Below are 27,218 nucleotides of genomic sequence, written 5' to 3' on the forward strand. Positions count from 1 at the left end.
CTTATAAATGAATTCAAGAATTGACTTGTGCTTTGGCAAGCCTTATTGAAACTCGAACATGAATCAAGTAATTAATTGGGGGTTATCTCTAGTAATTAAATGGCTAATTCTCGACCATTAATGTTGATTGCTTGTGTCGGTATGTCCAAAGGATTGGGTATCGGGCAAGTAGTTTTAAATCTATGACCATGCAGGAGATGGGGTAGAATAAATTAGTGAATTGGGGATATGCAAGAGAGATGTGTAGAGAATAGTGAATTTACAGTGGATCGAACGAATTCCAAGTCCAAACCTAGACATTCATTCATCAAGATCGACATCACCATCCAAGTCTAGTATTTCTATCTTTACTTAATTATTTTATTGTCATTTAATTATTATTGCAATTTATTTTTGTTTATTTATTTCATGACAATCAAAAAACAAAAATACAAAAACCTAGTTCTTAGTTAAATAATTACATGAAATCCCTCCTTTATTCCTTTAGGAGACGACCTGAACAATAATTCAGTTACTACATCATGATTGGGTTACACTTGGCCTATAAGTTGAATCTAATGTGAAATAAAACCCTAACACTATGTTGAAGAAAAAAAAGAAGAAACTCAAGAACTGGTTAACTAGGCTATGCTGCAACAATGAGAACAAACAAGGAAGGAGATACAAGCCTATATTGAACAACAAAGATTGGAGAATGAGTAGTATAATCTATGCAACATGCTATTGTTACTAAGTTCACCAACTTATCTTAGATGTTGTTACAAAAGTTTCAACAAGCTCAGCAGAGCATGCTTATAGCTATCATCAACCCTAGCGTCCAACCACAACCAACTCTTCCACCTACATCTACACCAAGTATTCTACCTACACCTGCTCAAGTTGAACCTACACCACCAAGTCAGCCACCGCCAATAACTCCAAAATGAAAATGATGTCCAATCATCATTTCTTTCTTTGAATCCTATGTCTTTTTGTTAATGACAAAAGGGGGAGAAGGTTAATGAAATTTTGATATGTAAAGAAGCACTCTTCTTAATAATACTAGTGGTTTTGGTGCTCATTTATGTGTGTTTATATATATATATATATATATATATATATATGCTTTGATACATAATTGATAATCTCTCTATCTTTATCACATGATTATGTTTTATCTTGATCAAAATTTATATGGTTTGTCATCATTAAAAAAAGGGTGATTGTTAAGTTGGACGGTTTACTTAGTCACAAATGGAAGATTCATCCTTGCTCATGACTTTGATTATTACACAAATAGGAATTACTACATATGAGGAAACATGGTAATAATTGTCTATCTTAAATCTCTTATTAGTTTGCATTCATTTGCTTTGGAACCCTATTTTATTAAGAATAACATCTAGCGTTCAACACATTGTTATAAGCTAGTGTCCACTCTTGTGTAAAAACTAGTGTTTATACATTGTGTTCCTTTTACTCGCGTCCAATGGACTTACTGACTTACACTAATTGTTTTATATTAAGTATAAGTGACGTCCATTTATGCACTGGATTCATGTTAGCCAAAAAAAGGAAGTGGACGAACTCATATTTAGTAAATTCATTTTGCCTCTCTTATTTTGAATTGCTAACATTTAAATTTCAAGTAAGAAAGGACATAGTGCTATAGAGGAAGGATTCTGAAAGAATTCTTCCAAGTCAATAAGTGCTACAGAGGAAGGAGCACATGCAGTTGTTTATACTTTTATTCCTTCTATCTCCATAAAAATGCAATGTGTGGCAATGCCTCCAGTTCCGAGACAATGTTGATGTCAAGGAAAGTGCTAATCCCATAATGGATCTCTTCAATGAAGTCTATAAAAGGAAACTCAAGCTCTATTATTCAACATAAGAAAACAAAGAGAAAAAAGGGCAAGTGATATTCGAAGTGATCATTTCTGTTATATTAGTGGACGATATATTATTGTGGTTAAGTTGTTCATCCTTTGCTTAGCAAAGTTATTTCATTGTATTTGAACTTAAGCATTTATCCTCTCTATTGAGTGATTTGAATCTTTGTATTCATTCAAACATTGTTGTCTGTGAATACCAAGAGTGGCTTAGTGTTAAACAATACTTAGGTGTCTTAGATTTCAGTGGAGTCTAAGGGTAAGCCATAAAGGGCCTTAAGAATACTGTTTTAGCCAAGATTGGTAGGACGTAATACTTGTAGTCAAGTTTTGATTAGTGAAACCCTTTACTAATTTGTAAAGAAAAACTGGATGTGACTCTATTTGAGTGAACCAGTATAAACCTAAGTGTTTCTACTTCTCTCCAAAGTTGTTTTATTAGTATTCTCTTCGGCTGGTTTTGATACACTTCATCACATAAGTCTGCTTTTGAAAAACCTTTGTGAAAACTTTGTTTTATCAAGCAATGGACAATAACGTTTTGTTTTCAACAAAACTATTTTTTATTCATTGGACAATACCTTTAGTAACTAGGTTTTAAGCATATCCTCCTGTGAAGAACTTTTCTTTGAGAAAAAGTTTTCATATTTAACTAACACACTATTCAACCCCCTTCTAATGTGATATTTTTTTATTTCAAAGGTAAGAAAGAAAAGTCGTTGGCACTTAGCATCCATAGGACCAAGAAGCCTTCATCGTCTATAACTCCCTCATCCAAAGCATCATCAAAAGCACTAAGTGTGGGCAATTGCTATGATGATGAATCTAAAGACAAAGAAATTAACGAAGATGATGAGTTGCCATTCATTTCAAGAAAAATTAGGAAGATGTGGAGAGACAATAGTGGATCCAAAAGGTTCTTCAAGGAAAAAAAGTAATACTGAGAAGAGTCTAATCATCTAATATGAGTAAAAAAAAACTTAGAGACTTCAAATCAGAATGCCCACAACTGGAAAAGACCAAAGACAAGAAGAAATCCTTCAAGTCAAAAACCAAGAAAAATCTCATGAGTACCTGGGAAGATTTAAGATCGGATGAAGAAGACAAGGAGGAAACCAATTTGTGCCTAATAGCTGATATAACATCAGAAGATCAGATTCAGAAAATGAAGAAAAGGTAGAGCTTGATAAACCATAATCCTTCAAACAAGCTTATCATGAGCTACTCTAAAACTCCTTCATCTCTCATAAGCTTACAAGTCTTTAAGAAAAAAAATTCAAAAAACTTAGCAAAGATCATATCCAACTTCAAAAATTTTATGAAGAAACACAATAGTCCTTTAGAATCTATTTTAATGAGCAATGATTTTGAAAAAAGAAAAAATTCAGAGTCCTTGTTCCATCTTGAAAATGAATAGTTATCCAAATAAAAAGACATCTTATTACAAAACTTTCATGATTTAGAAACAAAAAATAAGGTAGTTCAAAATGATTAGAAAATGATCAACGAGTTATAGGATCACCTCAATGAAGAAAAGTTTGATCTTTAGAGAAACTATGCTTTTCTACAAAAAAAAAAAAAAGGTTTCAAGATTCACTAAAGACCAAGCCTTGCCTCAATACAAAAGGTTTCAAGTCATCCAAGGCACATGTAATCGATTACCATCCAAGTGTAATCGATTACCAAGGGTTTGAAAGTGTGTAATCGATTACACATCATATGTAATCGATTACCAGAGACTCTGAACGTTGGGAATTCAAATTTTAAATAAAGAGTCACAATTGTTCAATAAAAACAACTGTGTAATCGATTACACCAATGCTGTAATCGATTACCAAAGAGGATCTTCAGGAAATATCGCGAACAGTCACTTCTTATCATTTGGATTTTGAATGGCCATCAAAGGCCTATATATATGTGTGACTTGGGACGAAATTGCAGAGAGTTTTGCTGGTCCAAAATGTCTTATCCTCTCAAAAGACAATGAGAGAGATTCTAAAAGAACTTCATTGTCAAATGCTCTCTCAAAAGAAATCCTTGGTCAAACACTTGCAAAATCTATAAGGATTCTTACATGGACTTCAATCATAATATCCTTCTCTTCAAGAGAGAATTCTTCTTTCTTTCTTCTTATTCAATGAGATTTTTTAAGGGACCGAGGGTCTCTTAAGTTGTAAGGAATGTTGAACACAAGGGAAGGGTTGTCCCTGTGTGGTTCAAACTTTGTAAACGAATTTTTACAAAGGGAGTGGAAAATCTCAAGTGGGTTGCTTGAGTACTGGACATAGGCACGGAATTTGCCGAACCAATATAAAATTGTGTTTGCATTCTCTCTTCCCTTATCTTATTTATTTTGTTGCAATCAATTGTGTCTTGCATGTTTAAAGAATATTATTAAATTGATTGCTACTTCTTCTGCATTCTGAGCCTATCTCTTTTAGAAGGGGATTAAAAGTTTGTTAGTGGAAAATTAATTCACCCCTTCATAAGTTATTGAGGCCACAAGGTCCAACAAAAAGCATTTGGACAATTGCAGTTAGTTCAAAGAAAAAAAATAAATATGTAATTTTTTTAGCTTAAAATTCAAGAAATAAGAAAGGATTTGAAATGATTCATTTTCACCTAAAATCTCTAATACGTAAATCAAAAGGATAAGTTCTTCATGACTTTGATATTGAATCATCATCTTCCCAAGTGTCCATCCTTTAGTGCATATTACAAAAATTTATTAATGTCAAACTGAATAATAAGGAGAGGAAACCAAATTTAGAGGCACACTTTTCTTATATAAGTTCACTATTTAGGAGATAGAAATTACTTTTCTAGATTTCTTATATAAGCTAGTCAGTTATTGCATAGAAAATACAAAGTTAACCTTATAGCCTAATAGGTCGTGAAGTCATAAACAATGAAGAGATGATTAATTAATCAATGATAAAATAAGAGGCAAGCATCCATATGACTTACAGTTGAGTTAAAAGGAAATTAGAGGGTCTTAGCCTATGAAAACTAGTATGGTTTCCATGTTGATCCAAATGAGAGACACCAGAATAGAAGCCAATATGAGACAAAATACAGCAGTTTATGTTTGCATCCCAATTCTTTGATATTGTTGAGCTCCATAAGCCTGTCCACAAATTGTTTCCCACCCACTAGCCATTCCCATCTATCACCATATGCAAATTATCAATGCACCAAGTTATAAGGAAACGAAATAATGGTAATTTTTAGTAGCATAACACGCTTGAAATAGTTTATAAAGAAGATAAACTAATCACTAAATGCAAGCATTTAGTAATATCACCATTATCAGGAAAAACATTTAGTAATAACAAGATAAGCATCTTATTTTAGGTTAACCAATAGGGTAAACAACTTGAACCAATTCAGTGAACAAATCAATTTTTAGGTTAACCAACGGGTTAAAGAAAACAACCTAAATCAATCACAACAAACAACACAGTCATGGAACTTCCATTCCCCATTTCAACACTTCTCACCTCAAATAAGTTAAAATCATAAATCTCTTTAGCAAACAAAAAGAAATGCAGCTCAAAAACACATCAAAACAAAACAACTTTCATTCTTTAATTTCTTTCATCTCCTTTATAATTGTAGCTATGAATCTTCTAGTGTAGCTAACAAAGTAAAGTTCCATGCTTATTTTCTCAACTTTTATCAAACACTAAAAAAGAGAAAACGAATCAATTAATTCAAAATGTTATGAAATGAAACAATTAAAATGGAGAAGAAGCTTGTAGCAATTCAATACCTTTGCATGTTGAGGTGACAAGCTCTTTAATAGTCGAATTAAGAGAAAATCGATCCTCTGTGGATTTCACATATGACACAAAGGAGAAGACAAAGGACGCAAAGGAGAACATAGAGGATGTTGTGGGGTCTATGAAGGACAGGGTGGAGAACGCAGCAGAGAAGACTTTTGACTATTCATATGACACAAAAGAGAGTGCCAAGGACACAACGAGAATGGTCGCAGACAAGAGTAGGGAGGGGGCTGAGAGGATGAAGGAGAAGATGGAGGAGGTGGCGGTGTTGGCAGGGGAGACACTAAAGAGTTTGGCGAAGAAGGCAAAGCAGGGCGTGCAAGGGGCATGGGAGATGGCGGTAAACCTTCAAGACTAAGATGAAGAGTTTTGCAAAAATTATTTAAACCTAGGCACAACAAAACCATGACGATTTTAGAAAAATAGTCATTGACCAACGAGTCCCAACGATGGTTTTCCAAAAACCATCGCAGACTAGCTAATGTTAACAAGTCCCAATGACGGTTTTCCCAAAACCGTCATAGTTTCACTAATCTTAACAACGGTTTTTTTAAAAACCATCGCTAACGACTTGAGTTAATTACAAAAGTGTCACCGCCCTATTTTTAAAGACGGTTTTTGTATAATTGTTGTAGATCCATCGTCGTGAAATGCGTGTTTTTTAGTAGTGTGTGGAACTTATATTTATTAATTATATTATTTTGCGTCCAATGCGCCGTTATTAAAACCAACATCCATTTAAAAAAAAAAACTAATACTTATGTACTGAGTGTCTTTATGCCTCCAAAAAGGACATAACTAACTTATATAATTATTTTTTATACATTCAGTTATTTAACATCCAAACTATTTTATCTACACATGAAAGCATCTCGAGGATGATTCGCTAAATAGAACATTAATGTTGATTGCTTGTGTCGGTATGTCCAAGGGATTGGGTATCTAGCAAGTAGTTTAAAATCTGCAACTATGCAGGAAATGGGGTAGAATACATCAGTGAATTAGGGATAAGCAAGAAAGATGAGTAGAGAACTATGAAGTTTCAATGAACTGGGCAAATTCCAAGTCTAAACCTAGATATTAATTCATCAAGATCGACGTCACCAACCAAGTATAGTATTTTTATCTTTACTTAATTATTTCATTGTCATTTAATTTTATTGCAATTTGTTTTATGTCATTTATTTTGTGACAATCACAAAACAAAAATACAAAAACCTAGTTCTTAGTTAAATAATTACATGAAATTCCTCATTTTCTTCATTTGGAAAACAACCTGAATGATATTTCAATTACTATACCATGACTGGGTTATACTTGGCCTATAAGTTGAATCTAACGTGAAATAAAATACTTACAAGTTTTTGGCATCATTGTCAGAAAATAAATGGAATTTTATTTTTATTTGATTAAGAATTTGTAAATATTTGTGAATAGACTAGTAAATAATTATAAGTAGTTATATATAATTATAGATAGATTTTATTTGGTGTAGATAGTTTAGTAGATAATACTTAGAGCAAATAAAGTAGGTGTATATATCTTTTAGATTAGATTTAGGTAGTTAGTTATAGATTAAATTTTATTAGTTTCTAAATATCTCATATCTTTTTAGGTAGTTGTAAAAATTTTGAAATTGAAAATTCAAATAATATCTATCATATCTTTTAAGATTTGATTGATATGTCACTTTTATTTAATAATTTAATTTTAATTTTATCTTGTAAATATATTATCTAATTGATAGTGATTTTCAGATTTTTTGTATTTACTATCATATCTTTTGTAATTATCTTATCTAATTATCTTGTAAATATTTTCAGCATTTAATTTTTCCTTCCTTAATTACTCCTAATTTTTGAATAACATGTAAATATCTTTTTAGTTTTTAGTTTTTTTTTTAATTTTTATCTCTAATATCTATTAGTAAATATAGTATGTATAATTTAGTTGGTAGATTTATCTTTAGTTTTCCGATTTTTCTTTCCCTTTTATTTTCAAATTTTCATGTATATATATCTTTTATTTTCTATTTTTAATATATATTTACCAACTAATATAATTTAGAATATTATGGGGTTGTCCCTTTAGCAATGTCAGGAACACTCGACAGAGGATTTCATCATTTGTGGTGTATAGGCTTACCTGGGCGGTGTATACGTCCAGATGTTCATCTGGTCTGTGGTACCATCATATTTCACAATAGTCAAGTTTTTCTAGTTGGAGGGGAGAGTTTCCTCCATGATGTTGGGGATGAAAGGGTTCTTGAACTACAACAATTGTCTTCCCAAAGTGTTGAGGGAAGGGGGAATAGTGTTCGGACATACACTCAAGTTGGTAGCCCGGGAGTAAGCCGACTGCAGTTGACTTGGCTTCTTCTCCTTCGGGTGGGTTAGCCTCAGGCTGCCGCGGCCTATGAGCTTCCTGCAGATAGGCATTCTCATGGCAGAGGGCGATGACTTCTTCAGTATGATGCCTTTGCATTTCTGAGACCTGAGCTTGTAATCATCGCACTATCGAAGACAAATCGATCTCATCCTCTACATGAATATCTTTGTTCTGCTAATCAGTTAGTCGTTCCATCGTTGTTGTATTTATTCCAGTTCTCATTATTTCCATAATCTCTTGGGGTTGGGATATATCTTACTTGACCCCACGATGGGAGCCAAAATGTTCTATCACAAATGGACCGAATACTTATTCTTATGTTGAAGGACCTTCTACTTTGTCGAGGGGTCTCTCTGATGGCTCTTTGCCTATATCTCCAGTGTGTGTGAATCCGAGAGATCGAGGGAGGTATTTGCAAAAAGGCACTATAATGCTCAAGTAATGGTTCAATTCAGAGTTGTTGATGATATCTAGTGAATGCTTAAGAATGAATTAGTCTTCTTACCTAGGGCCTCTTCCCTTTATATATATATTGTCCTTATTGAGCCCTGAGTCTATGGGCCTACATTTTCTGATTACCAGTTAGGTAATACGCCTCTTAATCCACTTAGGTACTTCTAACAATGTAATTATCCTTAAGTAGGTTTGTTGACGATAATCATGGTTGAATGATATTTGTCACTTGTATATGTTGAATGCAGAGGTGTTGAACAAAATATGTGGGTATATGACCGAGAGGGTACTTGACTTCATAGGGTATGTCACATCAAGAATCTTCTCGTCCTAACCGAATACTTATCTGGTATACCTAGCTTTATAACTTTATGATGAAAAATGTTATAAGGCTTCTTGCTTCTCCATGCCTCCTCATTGCACACTAATCCATCAACGACGTAACCTTATGTCTCCACCCCTCATCATGCACAACTGAGTCACTATGTTACAAACCACAATTTGATTATTTTTTAATGGTTACTTTATGTTTATTTGTTTGTAAAAAGGTTTGAAGTTGTATTGTTAATGTTACTAAAAAAATATCATCCCTCCTAGTATTTTTTTCTGGTTCCTCCTTCTCCTTACAGCTAGTCCTAAGTATCAACCTAGGTCTCGTCATACGTCTTGCATAACTTAACTAACCACACATAGGCCATGTGTGCCTAATGGTATTTTCTATCAAAATTTACACTAGATAATGTTGGACATGTGGCCTCAGATATCTTAAGAAATGGGGGGTTGAATTAAGATATCACAAACTGTTTCCCCAATTAAAAATTATACTTTGATTCCAATGCAAGTTCCAAGTTCCCTTAAAGATGAATTTCTAAATGATGATTCAAATTAAACAATCTGAATGTAAGAGTTAAGCAACAATAAATAAAAGAGTTTAAGGGAAGAGAAAGTGACAACACAGTTTTCATACTGGTTCGACAAAGTCTGTTGCCTACATCCAGTCCCCAAGAAACCCGCTTGTGAGTTCCACTATCTTGCAAATCCTTTACAACTTCTGAAACACACAAGGACATCCCTTCCTTTGGGTTCAAATGCCTTACAACAAGAGACTCTCAGTCTCTTAGCCCTTTGATTAGAAAGAGAAGGAGAAGAAGATGATCTCTCTTGAAAGAGATAGATGTTTACAATGAAGCACTCAATTCCTTATTGAATTTCACAAGTCTTTGGCCAAGGAATTATTTGAAGATAAGATTATTTGTATTTGAGGGGATAAGAACTTTGAACTCGTTGAAAAACTCTCTTAATCATTTGAGATGATAAGACTTTTTGGGCAATCAAAAACTCTCTTAATCTTTTGAGAGGATAAGACATTTTGGGTAATGAAAAACTCTCATCATCTTTTGAGAGGATAAGACATTTTGCATAAGCAAAACTCTCATAATCTTTTGAGAGGATAAAACATTTTGGACAAGCAAAACTCTCAATCAATTTCATTCCCAAGTCACACATATATATAGGCCTTTGATGACCATTCAAAATTCAAATGAAAAGATGTGACTGTTGGGAATATTTTTCGAAACTACTCACTGGTAATCGATTAGAATCTTGGTGTAATCGATTACACAGTTATTTTTCTTAAACAGTTGTGACTCTTAATTTAAAATTTGAATTTCCAACGTTCAAAGTCACTGGTAATCGATTACAATATTTGTGTAATCGATTACAAGGTTTCAAAAATATTTTAAAACATTTTTAAAGCACTGGTAATCGATTACATCTTAAAAAAATCTTTTTAAAATCTTTTGAAGGCATTTTAAATGTTTTAAGCTTCTGGTAATCGATTACTATATGTTGGTAATCGATTACACATTTTGAAAACCTTTGAAAAATGTTTGAAATGATTTTCAAAAAGCTTTTGTACTTCTGGTAATCGATTACCAGAGAGACTGTAATCAATTACCAGAGAGGAAACTTTAAAATCATTTATTTTGAAAGAAAAGTAACTTAGCCAAATCTTTGTGCTTTCAAATCTAACTTAAGAATCTATCTAGTCAATCTTACTTGAATATCTTGGATTGCTTGATGTTTACTTGAATTATCCATGAAGACCAGTCTTTCTTGAAATCAAAATCTTCTTGAGTTGGTCTTGGATATGCTTGACTATTGGCATCATCAAAATCTTCTTGAAGCTTTGCATCTATAGATAAGGTTGTCTCGCATACCAAATATGAATGTAACCTCCTTTTTTTTCACTCTCATACTAACATAAACATCCCTAAATTGCCTCCTTCTTGGTACTCTCCATATTATGTACGCTCAAGTTTTTCTAGGTAGAAATTGCCCTCAGCCTAATTCAAGCACCTTGACAATTATGCTACCTAACATTTTAATTTTATTTTAATGTAATGTATTTGAGCTCAACTCACATTTTAATGTTGTTTTCTAATATAAATCATACATGTCTTATACAAGAAGTAACCTTGTTTAGCTAGAAAACAATTCAAACTTAGTAACACTACTAAAAAATAGGGTTTCAGCATCGGTTATTAAGGACTTTTCACATCGGTTATTAAGAACTATTGACATCAATTATTAATCGATGTTGAAAGTATCGACATTGAAAGTAATACCATTAACATCAGTTTTTCAAAATCGATGTTAATATAAAATTACAGTATCAATTATTGAAATAATCGATGTTATATAATAAGAATTATAAAAAAAGTAATATAAAAATTATTTCAACATCGATTTTAATATATGCAAACAAAAAATTGATGTTGTATGTCTATATTAACATTAGTTTTGTTTAAAACCGATGTTGCTGATCATAAAAACAACATCGGTTTTTATTAAAACCGATGTTATTTTTTTTAATATGTTGTCTATTTTTTTAATAACCCTAAAATTAACCTGCAAATTCTAAAAGCAGAACCACAACATATAAGTTTCATTCTGTTTTGAAACAATTTTTTTTCCAGAAATTCCATCATAAATTTATTATTTACTATGAATTAAAAGAATATCTAATGTTAAGAAGACATGAATTGTAAAAAATGTAAAGTAACTAAACTACAATTAAAAAATTGCCTAAAAATCCTATGTTTCATTTTTAACTTTCAAATAATACTTTGTCCACTGGATGCGAAGCGCCTTGAATCTCTTTGGTTTCAATGGTCTAGCATCATTGAAATATTGCATGATATAATAAAACATAAGTTAATAATATAATACCAATCATAAAAAATGAAATTTGTTTGAATTAAACAATTACCGTTTTCCAATTATTCTTGAAACTTCTTAAGATTATAGTTGACATCTAATGCATGACGTAATACCCACACTCAGTACTTCCTTTTTGTCTATTACACTAAATACATTATGAAATTTAGATATTCAATGTTAAGTACAAATTAGTCTACACAGTACTAAAATATAACTAGAAGCATTGTTTAAATGACTTACTTTAACAATAATACACCTAGCAGCAACCTTAGATTTACTTTGTGGAGTATCGTCAAGTACTTTTGAAACACTATTGAATACAAACATGGATGCTTATTGTACAATTAAAATATTGATGTTTCTGGCTAATGCTAATGCAAATGTATTGAAAAACAACATTGACCTGTTAATTATTCATTTGAGGTAGTTGTCTGGCCTATTACGTAACGAACAAAACCAGATGACAACATTTTCCTTAGGCAAAATGATGAGTATTAGCCAATATGCATTGCAGTGGAGACCAATATAGGTTATTATGCTATTATACATTATTTAAATTCATTTGTTCAGTTTAACTTACCCACTCAAGTAGGCTCTTAGGTACAAATTTATATGCTCAGCTCCAATTGATGTTCAAGTATTGCTCCCATCATCTTGAGGCTTGGACATGATTTTATCATCATTTTCTCAGTAGATGTTATTCATATGCTCTCTCTTGATATGTTCACTCCTGATCTTATCTATTCTTATAAGTCTATGCATGCACCACAACATTCTGATTTCTGCAATGCCTAATGCTAGTGTCAACACTTAAAAGGGCGATAATAAATTTGAACAGTTGAACCTGATTAACTAATCTGAACACCACTATTGGCTGGAGGGACTAAATCAGTATGATACATGCTGAACACCACTATTGGCTGTTGGGCTTCATAATCATACATACATTGTTTGTTAATGGCAATGAAATAACATAATAGAGGAATGTCTTGAGTTTCTTGTGTGCTGACAAGCATAGTGAATCTATATATCCTAGAATTTTGCCAATAAATATCATGAATTTATTTTGTTTGCCTAATGATGCTTTAGATGTGTATTCTGCTACTTTTTGAGTGAGAAACACAGTTTAATATTTACCAACATCACACAAATCATCAATTATTAGGAAATAGATTTATTTGCTAAACTATTTGTTTTTCTTGTGCAAAATGGCCTTGATGCAAGTTAAGCTTCTACATGCTTCTTAGATTGTTGATGCTATGTCAATGTGCATTTGTATTTTTTCATCTGAGAAGGTTAGAACCTACTAATCAAATAATAGAATTAAAGATGACTGGAATAATAAAAGTCGAAGCTTGTACTAAGAAATGAAAGAGTAGTCTTTGCTTTCAGATTTCACCTATCCCAAGAGGCTGCCTTGAGGTATCTCCAGAGGCCCAAGCTTGATAATCTTTCTCAAGCTACTTAGGACAAATTTATAACAAACAAATCAAATTCTTAAATTGTCCAATATATAAAATTTGAGCAAAATTATATGTAGCAAGCAGTTCATTATTGAACCATAAACTATAGTGACTGCTACTTCTGTCAACAAGTCGGTCTCTTTAGAATCTATAATTTATAAAGAACCAACGGACTGGAATGAAATCAATAAAAAAGTATTCCTTAAAAAGTTTCTTTCAATCTTAAAAACACAACTCAGTTATATAAAACACTAGCACCATACATGATTAATTTTAGAATCAGAGTTTGGATCAACTCAATTACAAAAGCTAGCTTATAGTGTAAGGATTGTTCCTCAGTTATATACTTTTGGACTTGGTGCGTGAATAATATGATATACCGACTTAAGCAAGAGAGAAATTGTTTATCTCCATCCACTTAAACACATTGCTAATAGAATTCATCATTTACTTCTAAGTACAAAGTAAGTTGTTTAGAAAAGCAATTTAATGAGCCCCTCATTAAAATAGAAAGTTTAGTGCATAGAGAAGCAAGTATACCTTCTATTCAAGACGTCATTTCTAGTCCAAGCTACAAGTCCAAAAGCATATATGTCTATTGGGTACACCAGCCAAAACATTAAAATCAACCATGTTATAAGTTGGATAATGAAGAAATGCAACATTTAGAGAATTTGAGAGATAAAATTGATATTATTAATTTTAAATTTAAGTAAATAGACATTTTGGTCCTTGACTTTTGACCCCTTTTGCAATTTAGTCCCTATCTTTTTGAAATGTAAAAAATAGTCCTTATCTTTGCATAAGTTTTGCAAAATAGTCTTTGCCGTTAAATTTAAAAGTAATGTCGTTAGTGAGGTGCATTGTTGGCAATTTTAGTGCCACATAGACTATCCAATGTGGCAAATTGTCCCAGATTGTGACATGTAGACTGGACTTTGATGCAAAATTTAAATAGTTGTCAAGGAAGTTGCAGAGAAATGAAAAAGCTAGCAAGGAAGTTTCACAATGAAGAAGACGAAAACTTGCCTCTTCCGATTCACGATGGAGACTCTCGTCCCTTGGACCCTCAAGGTACGTCCGATCGATCTTCCTCAACTAACTATTTTCGATTACACAAAATTAAAAGATTTCATTTTGTTTCATAAATTTGAATTGGGTCATGGAATTAATAAATTAGTGAAGATTTAGATTTTGATGCACAAAGCAAGAAGAGCTGGTTCGTTCTCTTGAAAGGAGTCAAGCTCAACAGAGTCGCTTATGGAGGGTACATTCACAACACAATGCTACCTAATTTCATTCAAATCTACTGTAACATATTGGGCTCATCATGTTAACCTTAATTTTTTTTTGTTGTTGTTATATAGACCATATTTGCAACTCTATTCTTCTGTTACATCGTGTTTCTTTTGTACTCCATCTTCCAGTAGGCTTCATCTCTGTGGGAACTGGTATGTTTCAAGAGTCTTATAGGATTTGATAATTATTCTGTTTTCTGTTGTAACAATTGAACCAGTTCTCGTGATAAAGTGTAATGGTAATTTGTGTGTCATGTATTTTAGAAGAAGATAAGTTGCTCCACAGTGCTTTTGCTATGTGGAAGCCTTTGTGTTTTACTCTTTTGTAGACTTATTACATTGAAATATTTTTAGCTCTTTTTTTATTATTTTCTAAATTTTATAACATTGAATATGTTGTGCCTTTTGTTGTTCTTGATAAACAACAGTATCATGCTTACTTCATGGAGGAGATCTACTCATGGATGATTATATTTGCAGGTTCACTTCTCTTGTCAGGATTTCTGCTTCCCATTTTATGTTATGAACTTTTTCCTTGATTCTTGTTGTATTATCCTTATGCCGTATAGTTGTGGATTTTAGTCACTTCATATTCTGTTTGCACCCTTTGCCATCATTATCTACTTGTTATCCACATATCACAAATTATGAGGACCATTTCTATAGAGTTATTTAATTGAATAACTTCTACAGATTAGATTGTTGTTTTAGCATGCTCATTTGCCATCATGGGATTGCTTGACCAGTCAATGCATCATAGGAGATGGATCCATTACTCATGAGAGGAGAGAAGCTTTAGAAACCTTAATTTGAGGAAGAAGAAGCACGTGAAGAAGAAAATATTTGACAACTTTTTAAATTTTGCATCAAAGTCTAGTCTAGGTGTCACAATCTGGGACAATTTGCCACGTTGGATAGTCTATGTGGCACTAAAATTGCCAACAATACACCTCACTAACGACGTTACTTTTAAATTTAACGGCAATGACTATTTTGCAAAACTTATGCAAAGATAGGAACTATTTTTTATATTTCAAAAAGATAGAGACTAATTTGCAAAAGGGGTCAAAAGTCAAGGACCAAAATGTCTATTTACTCTTTTAAATTCTCTAGACTCAGAGATCAATATTTATATGATACAGAGTGACTCACAATAGAAGATACAAAAGCTTGTAATAGAAGCTACAGCTACCAGTGACAAACACTACTGAGCTGGCAACAACTAATGCAGTTACAATGTACTATACAGAACATAAAGGAAATAAGCCATAAAACTATTTGTAGTCTATATACTCTATCAGCTAGCAACAAAGTACAATTAGCAAAGGAATGAGAGGGGATCGCATTTACATTTTTACCACAATATCCTATGGCTAACTGCTAATTATGTAAATGATTGGTAATCCCAACACTTTCATACAGGAAAAAAATTGACAATACAACTACGCAAAAATATATACCCTACAACATGTTAGAAGAAAGAAAAAGGGAAAACCTCAGTTTTTAAACTCTCAAGAATATTCATAAGATATTCTATTAAAAAATTTCATTTGTGACCTTTAAATCAATACGATGGCACAATTTTCATCCATGATAGGTGCAAAAGTCAAATTAAGTGTCAACACCAGAATTAGTACCCTGTCTAGACAAAGAAAAATTAACAAAGAAAATGAAGAATGGATAAAAGAAATATTGCAGAAACATCTAGAAGATAGAGATTGATTCATCAAACACTACTATATCTAAATATAATTATATACAAATTATAGAAAGATAAAGATATCTGAAATAGAGAACGAAATCACGAGCTCCTTATAGAATAGGTTGATGGTTTAATCCAAATTCCCAGTGTATGGTAAAATAAGATATAATTAATAGTTCTTTGTTATAAGATTAGCAAATTTTAAGATGCTAACATATTCCTGTAGGATCCCAATCAGAGTTCCAAATACTCCAAAAACATAAAAGTTAGAAAAATAGTTGGTCCACCTTCCTCATTTTCTCCAGAATGCTGGACATTTCAAAATTCATGCACTACTCAAGGTAGCATATTCAATCCTTCAAGCAATTCAAATCTAGAATTTTAACCATATGAACTATATGACACATAGAAGTGTTTGCAAACGAACCCAACAATGTAGTGAAGCTGAACTTAAACTAGTATGTATAACACAACAAACTCTTATACGCTTTGCATCTTCATATGCAAGCACAGAAACACACTCTTATTTGTGATGATATCAACATACAAATATACACACAATTGCATCACAAACCTTCCAATGTAAATGCTCTACTCTTAATTTATGAGCGAAATTGAAGCTATAGAAATGAGGCACAAATTGTATGCAAGTAATAATAATAATAATTAAAATAAAGGCAATGACATAAGAACCTGTGTTAGTTGCTCGTGCAACTCAATAGGGTAGTGTCGAGTGTTTCACAATTGCAGATCCACTACGTTGTGGATGGAAAAGACGAAGTTAGCCCTCAACTTGAAGAAGAAGAAGATGGTCATGGTGGTGATGGTCGTGGAAAAGACGAAGTTAGCATTACCAAGAAATCAGTTACTAAACTAACCATTAAACTAACATGTACCTTGCATTGAAGTCGGACTCCAACAGAGGATGCTCTGCCTTGCAGCAATAACGAACCCCAACGACGACGATGGGGAGGAGGAGACAGTGGTGACAGGTCTCGCGGGTGAGGGAGAAGAGAAAGGTTTTGTTTGCGAGACTAAACGCGCGTGGAGGGGGGAGGGGGTTTGGGTTTTAATTTATGTATAACACAACATTGATTTTTTTTATAAAAAACTGATGTTAACATCAACTGGTTAACATCAATTTTTTATAAAACTGATGTTAATGATCTCATCTAACATCAGTTTTGAAAACACCGATGTTAATCAGTTAACGTTAACATCGGTTTTTTAATAACCGAAGTTGATGTTAACATCAATTTTTTAAAATCGATGTTAATATCAACTAGTTAACATCAATTTTTTCAAAACCGATGATACTTAACTCAAATTATTTATGAAAATATTATTGTGCTTTTGTTAACATTAATTTTTTTAATAATCGATGTTAACCGTGTGATGTTAAATCTATAAATTTTAGTAGTGTAAGATCAATTCTCTTAATGAGAATCTTTCATCGTACACAAATTTTGAGAAAAAGAATTAAATATATACGCACTTGTCAATTACACATAGAACTACGTTAAATACGCACCTTATGAATAAAATCAATGTTTAAATATAAAACATAAAAATTTACCCTGTGAGATCTAAGGATTACAACCTGATGAATAAAAAATCAAATATAATCCGTACGCAGCTCACGCTTCTAGATAAGTCCAAGTTGTAGTAATCAAATGAGGCAGTGTTTGTCACATGGCTGCGGTCACCTTAAGATCGTGGGTGAAAGCAACTTTGAAATTATGTCGGCCAGGTAGGACCATTTTGGTTAATTAAGCACTAATCCAACATTATAAAATTAACTAAATCTGATTCACATAAGAGGAGTCCTGTTAATACACATATTTTAACACAACTGTAACTCATGGAAATTCTTATTTTCGACAATATTTTAACTAATAACGGAAGATATGTATTAATATAGTATGATGATATGATTAACAGACAATTATGTTTTTCAAACATGTGATCAGATATCTAATCTTGTACAAAAATATTTATTAAGAGATATCAATTTTTGAATAAATTTCAATCCCTTAAGGAAATAACATCTAATTTCGCAGTGAAAGTTACTTCACGTTCACTCAGAAAAAAAAAAAAAAAACAAAAAACAAAGAGAAATACCCTGTTTGAATTTCCTAAAAATTGTATCAGAGCGTGTTCACAATGTCGGTTCTAACGAGTAGAGTCCTTTTACTTTTTTTTTTTAAAAAAAAAACAGAGAAAGCTACACTTGCACATGCGCCAGTTGAGACAAAGAAGACGTGTATTAAGCAGTCCATGCTTCCTTGCTTGATTGGTGAATGGCAATGTCATTCCCATTTCTTTTTCCCAAACCCAATAATTCCCAATATTTTTGTTAACTAGACCCCACAACACAAGCAAACCTTTATTTATATATGGCTTAAATAAATTGTTGTTGTCGTCTTTATAAAATAGGGTATTTTATTTTAGTCGTTTCCTAGTCCTTTAAATATTTAATTTTTTTAACAATATTAACTGATGAGATAATATTATTATTGATAATTTATTAATTTTTCGTGTCATAAAAAATCTAAAAAATAATCAAATAACTATTTTTTTAACGATTTGTGTTTTTAAATTCTTCAACTAATATGAAAAACATAATTTACTAAAATAAAACTTAATGATATGACAAATGAATGAATGATGAATGTTCTTGTTATGATATCATTTAACAATGTTAATTGATGAGGAAGATTAAAACCAAAAAATATGTATTTAAAAGACAAACAAAAAAGTTATATTTTATCGAAATAAAATACATAATGATGCATAAATTATTCTTTATTTTAAACATTTTATTAATATTTTTCATTTTTTCATTTTTTATTTCTATCACATCATAATTCTGTCATGTTTATATTTTTTTTCTTTTTTTCTCTCTCTTTCTAGATGCATGATAAATTGGGTATCTATAAAAAAAATTTCTAAACCAAAAACTTATTTAAAGCTTTATTTATTTATTAATAAATTTACGTGATTAATTTAATTTAATTTAAATATTTTTTATAGCTATGAAACATGTCTTTTCATATTATTACATAAATTACTTTTTTTTTGGCTTTTGGTACTTTAATATTTTATTTTTTTCATACCTAACATTAATGTATGTCCATAACATGAGAGACAAAGTATTATGCCATTTTATTTTTGGAGAAATAATATACAAATATTTACTTATTTTAAATATCTCACTAACATCTTTTATTTTTTATTTATCTTATTAGCATCATAAATCTTATAATATATATATATATATATATATATATATATATTATTATTATTTTTTTCTGTTCACATGTCTTATTGCTTTGCATAATGGGTGTTTATAAAATATTTTTCTTTATTTTAGATGGAGACGGGTAGATAGACACGGACACGGGATGTGATTATGGGATCTGTAGTCCTGTGACTCCGAACACCCTCCTCCCTCTATATATCTATATCCAAATCTCCCTTCAATTCTCAATCTCTGAAACCACAATTCACAACCGAAACAGTTTCCATCTCTCTCACAAAATGACAACAATATCAAATTGCTCCCTTCTCTTCCTCTTCCTCTTCCTCTCCACCCTCCACATAGCTTCCACCCTCTCAACCCCCACCAACTTCATCAAGTCCTCCTGCAGCACCACCCAGTACCCAGCCCTCTGCATCCAGTCCCTCTCCGTCTACGCCTCCACCATCCAGCAAGACCCCCACGAGCTCGTCCAGACAGCCCTCTCCCTCTCCCTCAACCACACCGAGGCCACCAAAACCTTCGTCGCAAAATGCAACAAATTCAGAGGCCTCAAACCGAGAGAATACGCTGCCTTGAAGGACTGCGCTGAAGAAATCAGTGACAGCGTCGACCGGCTCAGCCGGTCGCTGAAGGAACTCAAATTGTGTAAGGTGAAGGGTGAGGACTTCACGTGGCACATCAGCAACGTTGAGACGTGGGTGAGTTCGGCTTTGACCGATGAGAGCACTTGCGGCGATGGGTTCGCCGGGAAGGCGCTGAATGGGAAGATTAAGGAGGCGATTAGGGCTAGAATGGTCAATGTTGCTCAGGTTACTAGCAATGCTCTCTCGCTTATTAATCAGTATGCTGCACAACACTAGGGGGAGTTGGGAAGAAAGTTTTTGTTTTTTGTTTTCGTTTTTTCCTTTGAGGGGAAAAAAAAAAGAACAAACAGTTCTATGTGGTTGGTTAATGGTTAATTTTGTGTTTTGTGTGGTGTATGTAATTGTGAGTTTTTATAGAGATATGGATCTTGTGTTGCTTCTGATCAAATGTGAAATATGAGTTCTGTTTTTGTATGATTTTCTTTGTTGCTCTTCTCTCTACCTTTGATTCAGTAAAGTAATGTTCCTTAGTCCGGACGAACACAGTTTTCTTTGCGCGTAAATCACAATTGATTTTGGATGAATGTCCATCAATTACTAGTATATTTACATTAATTATGATTTGAGTTTTAGTAAAATTTTAACTTCTGTTCTAAAACTATAATTTTTGTAATGCATTGGATAGTAATTTCCAATGGATTTTTATAAGGATTTGGCTACTACAGTAAATAAAGGTAAAGAAAATGATTGCAATTATTTATAAGAAAATAAACGGTGCAAATAATGTTGAGTTGAGTGTTAATTTTCTCACAATTATTTGTTTTACTATCAGATTGTTTAAATACGTCGTTCGTTGTGTAGTCCTAGAGATTGTTTGGGATTCAACTAAAGTATATATATATATAAAGAGATTGTTTGGAATTTACTGAGGAGAATTGTGTGAAGATTCTAAATTTAAGACCCAGGTCCTACCACACCCAACCGTAAATTATGGAAGAAAAAATGAAATCGAACTCAAAAATTGTGAGCAATGAATACGGCAGAATAAAAAAAAATAACTAAAGTCTGAAATGATCACTTGTTCAGACGGACCCTCTACTCTGCCCCACACGCCATCACACTAAAACATAAATAATGTTACCTACTAAACCTACTCTGTCTTTATCTTTATAGTAGAATTGATATTATGAGCCTAAAATTTATAGTTCTTTCTATTAAAAATGTGATTATAAACTAGTTTTTAGTTTTTCTTATAAGTAAAACTCTTTAAATAAAGGAGGGCTTTTCCCGCTCTTTCTGGTTTCATAGAATTAAATTGAAATTAATAACCTATAACTTCATATTTCTATTTATAATTACGTTTACGAGCTTCGTTTTATCATCCAAGAAAGGCAGTATGAAGTTTGATAAAAGTAGAATTGATGAATCATATATATATTGACATTCATTGCCAGTCTCATTAATATTTTTTTTAATTTTTGAGTAAAACAAAATAAGATAATAAGATAATTTTAAAGTATATGATAAAAATATAAATCTTTGACAGTAATTACTAATTATAATTGTATTTACAGAAATATAATTATATCATTTTTATTTTCTATTTATATTTGTATCTTTCTTATAAAACTTTCATAAGATGGGTTTATTAATTAATCGATTACACTTTGAATCAATTAAGCTTTTGATTTTAGTTACTCACCAATAAAAAATTAAGATATGTCTTCGGTGTTAATAGTTCTTGTTTTAATTGTTCGCTTTATTTAGTTTTGATCGAAGATAAGATTTTGACGGAGTTAATTTAAAAATAATTAATATTTAGAATTTAAATATTAATTATACAAGAAAAAATTCAGGTGACCGACCTGAAATTTTAAAAATTAGATTAGATTCAAATATTAAATAATCACCACGCCAAACGCGAAAAGCGTGAGAGAATCCCCAAGAGACGGCTCAAATGGTTATAAACTTTTTTTTTTATACATATATACAAATGGTTCTAAACTTCAAGTTTGATATAAATAGAACTGTAGAATCAAATGCCGAATAGCTAAAAACTTAATTAATTAATGTATTGCCGTACATTACGTGTGTGTCAATCTATAGAACTCTGGTATTTAAAACTTAGCAATCACTTTATACGAAAAAATTAAAAATAAATATTGCATGTATGTGGATATTAAAATATGTATACGTACATCAATAAAAAAAATATGTATACGTACGTACGTTAAAATATTAACAATTTTTTGCTTTACAGAAGTTTTTTTTTTTTCCCAACAAATTCCATAATCTCTTCCATAGACTCCATAACAGCATCTTCAATTTTGCAAAATTTGTCTTCCTCCACGATAGAGCTCAGCTTACTAATCATCTCTTGAAAAGATTCAACCACAGTAAGGTAAGGTTCAATAAATTGCCAAAAACCTGCAAACTCCCAAACTGATATGCTCTCCAGGCAAGTAAAAAATAATGGAACGAATTTTACAGTGCATGCTGACAGAAAAAGCACACAGCAGAACATGATATATCTCTTTCTTGCAGCCTTATTCGAGCGGGAATACAATTTTTGCATGCTCTCCATAGAAATACTTTTATCTTCTGCGGAACATTCAAATTCCATATCATAATCCAATTACCTTCTACCTGATACTGTTCTTGAGTTCATATCGCTCCATCACCAACCTGTAGGCTGATTTTACAGGAAAAAAAAAAAAAAAGCCATCCATCGAAAGCCTCCAGATTATAGTATCCTCATCGACCCCCTCCATCAAAAGAATTTGCAGAACTTTTGAAATCATCTCCTGAGGAAGAACAACTTCAATAAACATACGATCCCATCTACGAGTGTCTGGTACCATAAGGTCCTTTACTGTCAGAAACGCAACTGCATTGTTAGGAGCCTCTCCCATCACGCAATGGTCATCCTCTCTTATCCATGGTTGAGATCAGACGTTAATACTACCCCCATCTCCTATTCTCCACCTGATTCCATCTCTTAGAATATCTTGAAAAAACCAAATGCTACGTCATGTATAGCTTGGATTACGTCCAAGGATGGAATAAAAATATTTGGGTTTAAAGACTTTTGAAACCATAGATAGCATCGAAGTTGGATAAAAATCTCCACCCTTGTTTCCCAAGCATCACTAAGTTGAATCCGTGAATGTCTCTTAAATTCATTCCTCTCCATTCCTTTCTTACTGTCAATTTTTCTCATTTCATCCATTTCACTCCTTTCTCATTCATACCCCGCCAATATGAATTCATTATATGCTGTATTTCTTTTGTAGTTGACTTTGGAAGGAGGTATGCACTCATAACATAGGTCGGTATAGCTTGCAACACTGCTTTTATCATAACAACTTCACAACATGCTTTTGACAAGAACTTCCCTGACAAGAGTGAATTTTCTGCCGGACCTTATTTTAACAAAATTGAATGTAGATCTCTATTCCTCCCTACAATGGAGGACATTCCCAAGTATTTATGATAGAAAGAAGGAGTTACAGGACAAAGGGGCAGGTCTGATAGAGAGGCCCAAAAGGAAGGTCATTCCACCAAAGTACCTCATAGTGTTTTTGGATGGAGCAATTTAATAGGGGAATTCATTTTTTCAAAGAATTTAAAATGATTCATGATAAAATAGTTTGTTTGGATAGAGTATTTGAAAGGAGATTTAATTTTTGATATTTTTATGAATAATTTTGATTGATTAAAACAGTGGAATTTTAAATTCTCACAAAAGATATAGAATTTGAAATTCTTTTTTCGGAGATTCTCACTCTAACTCACATTTTTACTCGCGACTCTTTCTCGTTCAACACTCACAACTACAGGTGACCAAATTTTTTACGGTCGATATCGACATAAGTTATTTTTCATTGACGTTGGCCGAAGTTTTTTTGGTCAGAATTTTTTTGTATGATGTCAACCAAAGCTATTTTTTGCCGATATCGGCTAAGATTCTTTTTAGATAATGTTGATTAGGGTTATTTCTCACTGGCATCAATCATGAAATTTTTTTGCTAACATCGGTCAAGGATTTTTTTGGTCGTTGTCATCCAGGTTTTTTCAGTTGATGTTGACCAATGATTTTTTTGACCGATGTTGGTTAGATTTTTTCTACTGACATCGGTCATGACTAACTTTTGAGTAGACACCTATTAGAGTTTTACAGCCGACGTCAGCTAGGTTTTTCCAACCAACATCAGCCAAAACTATTTTTAGCTAATATCGACTAGGGTTATTTTTTAGCCAATGTTAGCTAGGGTGTTTTGGCTGATATCAACTAGATTTTCTTAGTCGACGTCAATTAGAATTTTTTTGCTGACATCGACTAAGGTTTTCTAGCTGACATCAGCCAGAGCTATTTCTTAATCACATTAGCTAGGTTTTTTGATTGATGTTAGCTATGGTTTTTTCTGCTTACACCAGTTAGGTATTTTTTACTGACATCGAACCTGATTATTTTTAGTTGACATCGACTAGGTTCTTACAGTCGACATCCACTAGAGTTTTTTCAGTCGACATCGGTCAAAGCTATTTTTTAGCCAACATCAACCAAGACTATTTTATAGTCGATGTTGGGTAGGGTTTTTTGTCCGACAATGTTTAGGGCTATTTTTTAGCCAACTTCAACTATGGATTTTTCGGCCAACATTAACTAATGATGTTTTTCAGTCGACATCGGGTAGGTTTTTTTTGTCAACGCCTGCTAGGATTTTTTAGGATGGTGTTGGCTAAAAATAGTCTTGGTCAATGTCGTTTGAAAAGATCCTAGCCGGTGTCGACCAAACAAACCCTAGCTGACGTTGGTAAAAAATTTAGCCAACATCGACTGAAAAATAGACTCAACCAATGTTAGCAAAAAAATAGCCCCGACTGACATCAGCTGACAAATATTCTCGGTATATTTTGACAAAAAAAACCCTATTTGATGTCGACTGAAAAATAACCTTGGTTGATGTCGGTTTAAAAACATCACTAGTTGTGGTCAGACAAAACAACCCTAGTTAAAATTATCAATATTTTATATTTATAAATTATTAAAAATTGACAATATTTTTAATTAATATTTAAAAATTAGATTATGTTTATTTTCTATAAAGTTTAATATTAAAATGTTATCTACTCATGCTCGACTTCTTATAGGGCTATCACCAGATACTAATGAACGGGGATGATGTCAAAAAGACGACCTTTCGAACGCACCACAACCACTGGGAGTTTAGGGTCATGTCATTGGGTTTGTGCAATGCTCTCTCATCATTTCAGGCAAGCATGAACACCATTTTTCGGTCATACCTTCGCCAGTTCATAATTGTGTTGTTCTTCGACAATATTTTGATATATAGCCAAACGTATGCAGACCATATTCTCCATTTAGAAAAAGCTTTTCAGGTCCTACTCGATGGTCAATTCTTCCTGAAGCTATCCAAGTACTCCTTCGCTCAGAAACAAGTTGAATATATAGGCCACTTAGTATCATCTCGGGGAGTCGAACCAGTAGCAACCAAAGTACATGCAATTATTCAGTGGCCTACCCCTCAATCTTAGAGGGCCTTGCATGGATTCCTGGGGCTATCAGGGTTCTGTCGATGGTTCATTAGAGGTTATGTGACCATCACGGCTCCTCTTACTAACCTATTGATGAAACATCAATTCACGTGGACAAAGTAAGCTCAACTCACCTTTACCAGCTTGAAGGATGCCATTGGAACGACCCCAATCCTCCTCTTACCAAACTTCAACTTGCCTTTCGTTCTTGAAACAGATGCTTCAGGTGTTGGGATGGGTGTTGTGCTATTTCAACAGGGTCACCCAATAGCTTTCTTTAGCAAGCCTTTTAGCCCCAAATTGATTCATGCCTCAACATATGTTAGGAAACTTTTTGCAATCATAGCTGCCGTAAAGAAATGGCACCAATATTTGTTGTGCCACCCATTTATGGTTCTAATGGATCACCAGAGCCTTAAGGAGCTGATGACGCAAGTGGTGTAGACACTGGAGCAACAAATGTATCTTGCGAGGTTGATTGGTTATGACTACACGATTCAATATCGATCCAGCAAATCGAATGTGGTTGTTGATGCCTTGTCACGAGTGTCGGAGATCCCTTCGAGCACCTTCCTTTCATTATCAGTTACTTGTTTCACCTTCCTCGAGGAACTTAAGTAGCAGCTTGTCGCTAATCCTGATTTCATTACGATGCACCAATCCATTTCTGAGAATCCAACAACTTACACAGAGTATATTGTTATGCAAAATTTGATTTTGCAGGGGGTCGAATTTGGTTACCTAAGAATTCCTACTTCATTCCAACTTTGTTGACGAAATTCCACTCTTTGCCTACAGGGGGCACATGGGTGTAGCAAAGGCCTTGGCCCGAATCAGTGAGAATTTCATATGGACATGAATTCGAAAGGATGTCGAGCGTTTTGTAGCCACTTGTGTGGATTGCCAGCATACAAAGTATGAGACACGCAAGGCAGCAAGGTTGCTTGGTCCTTTACATGTTCCTTCTTGACCATGGAAGGATCTCTCGCTAGACTTCATTGTTGGTCTACCTTCGTATCGAGGTCACAATACTATCCTGGTGGTTGTTGATCGCTTCCCTAAAGGAATCCATTTGAGCATGCTTCCCCCGCATCACACTTCTCTCACAGTTGTGCTTCTCTTCATGGAAATCATGGGAAAACTCCATGGGATGCCCAAAAGCCTCATCTTAGACCGTGACTCGCTTTTTATTAGTCGATTTTGGCAAGAACTGTTTCGGATCAGTGGAACTAAATTGTGCATGAGTTCGGCGTATCACCCTCAGTTCGATGGGCAAACCGCGTTATCAAACAATACCTTCGTGCCTTCGATCACAAGAGACCCTTTACATGGGGAAAGTTCTTGAATTGAGCAGAGTGATCTTATAATACGTCCAAACATTCAGGCTCTGATCTTTCTCCATACGAGCTCACTTTTGGCAAGAAACCCTTCACCATTTCGCAGTATGATGCTGGAACATCCAATGAGGAGGTCGTTGATGATTTTTTGTCTAGTCGGGAAGCAGTGTTTGCAGAACTTAGAAAGAAGCCTCTGGAGGCCCAGGAAAATATGAAACGATATGTAGATAGCAATCGCAGGGATGTTGATTCTGACAAAGAAGACTGAGTGAAGGTTCAATTACGTCATCATAG

The 27,218-nt window shown here is 33.1% G+C and overlaps 1 protein-coding gene and 1 pseudogene across 1 annotated transcript; both read left to right on the top strand.

Annotated features, from left to right (window-relative positions):
* Nucleotides 1–14,162: 14,162 nt before the first annotated feature.
* Nucleotides 14,163–15,262, top strand: LOC114408262 (annotated as a pseudogene).
* Nucleotides 15,263–19,565: 4,303 nt separating this feature from the next.
* Nucleotides 19,566–20,505, top strand: LOC114409377 (21 kDa protein-like). Its single transcript, XM_028372811.1, has one exon. The coding sequence runs from the start codon at nt 19,723–19,725 to the stop codon at nt 20,302–20,304; it is 582 nt and encodes a 193-aa protein (XP_028228612.1). The 5' UTR covers nt 19,566–19,722; the 3' UTR covers nt 20,305–20,505.
* The last annotated feature ends 6,713 nt before the right edge of the window (nt 20,506–27,218 follow it).

The sequence above is a fragment of the Glycine soja genome, chromosome 4 (assembly GCF_004193775.1).
Source record: "Glycine soja cultivar W05 chromosome 4, ASM419377v2, whole genome shotgun sequence".
Classification (NCBI taxonomy): Eukaryota; Viridiplantae; Streptophyta; class Magnoliopsida; order Fabales; family Fabaceae; genus Glycine; species Glycine soja.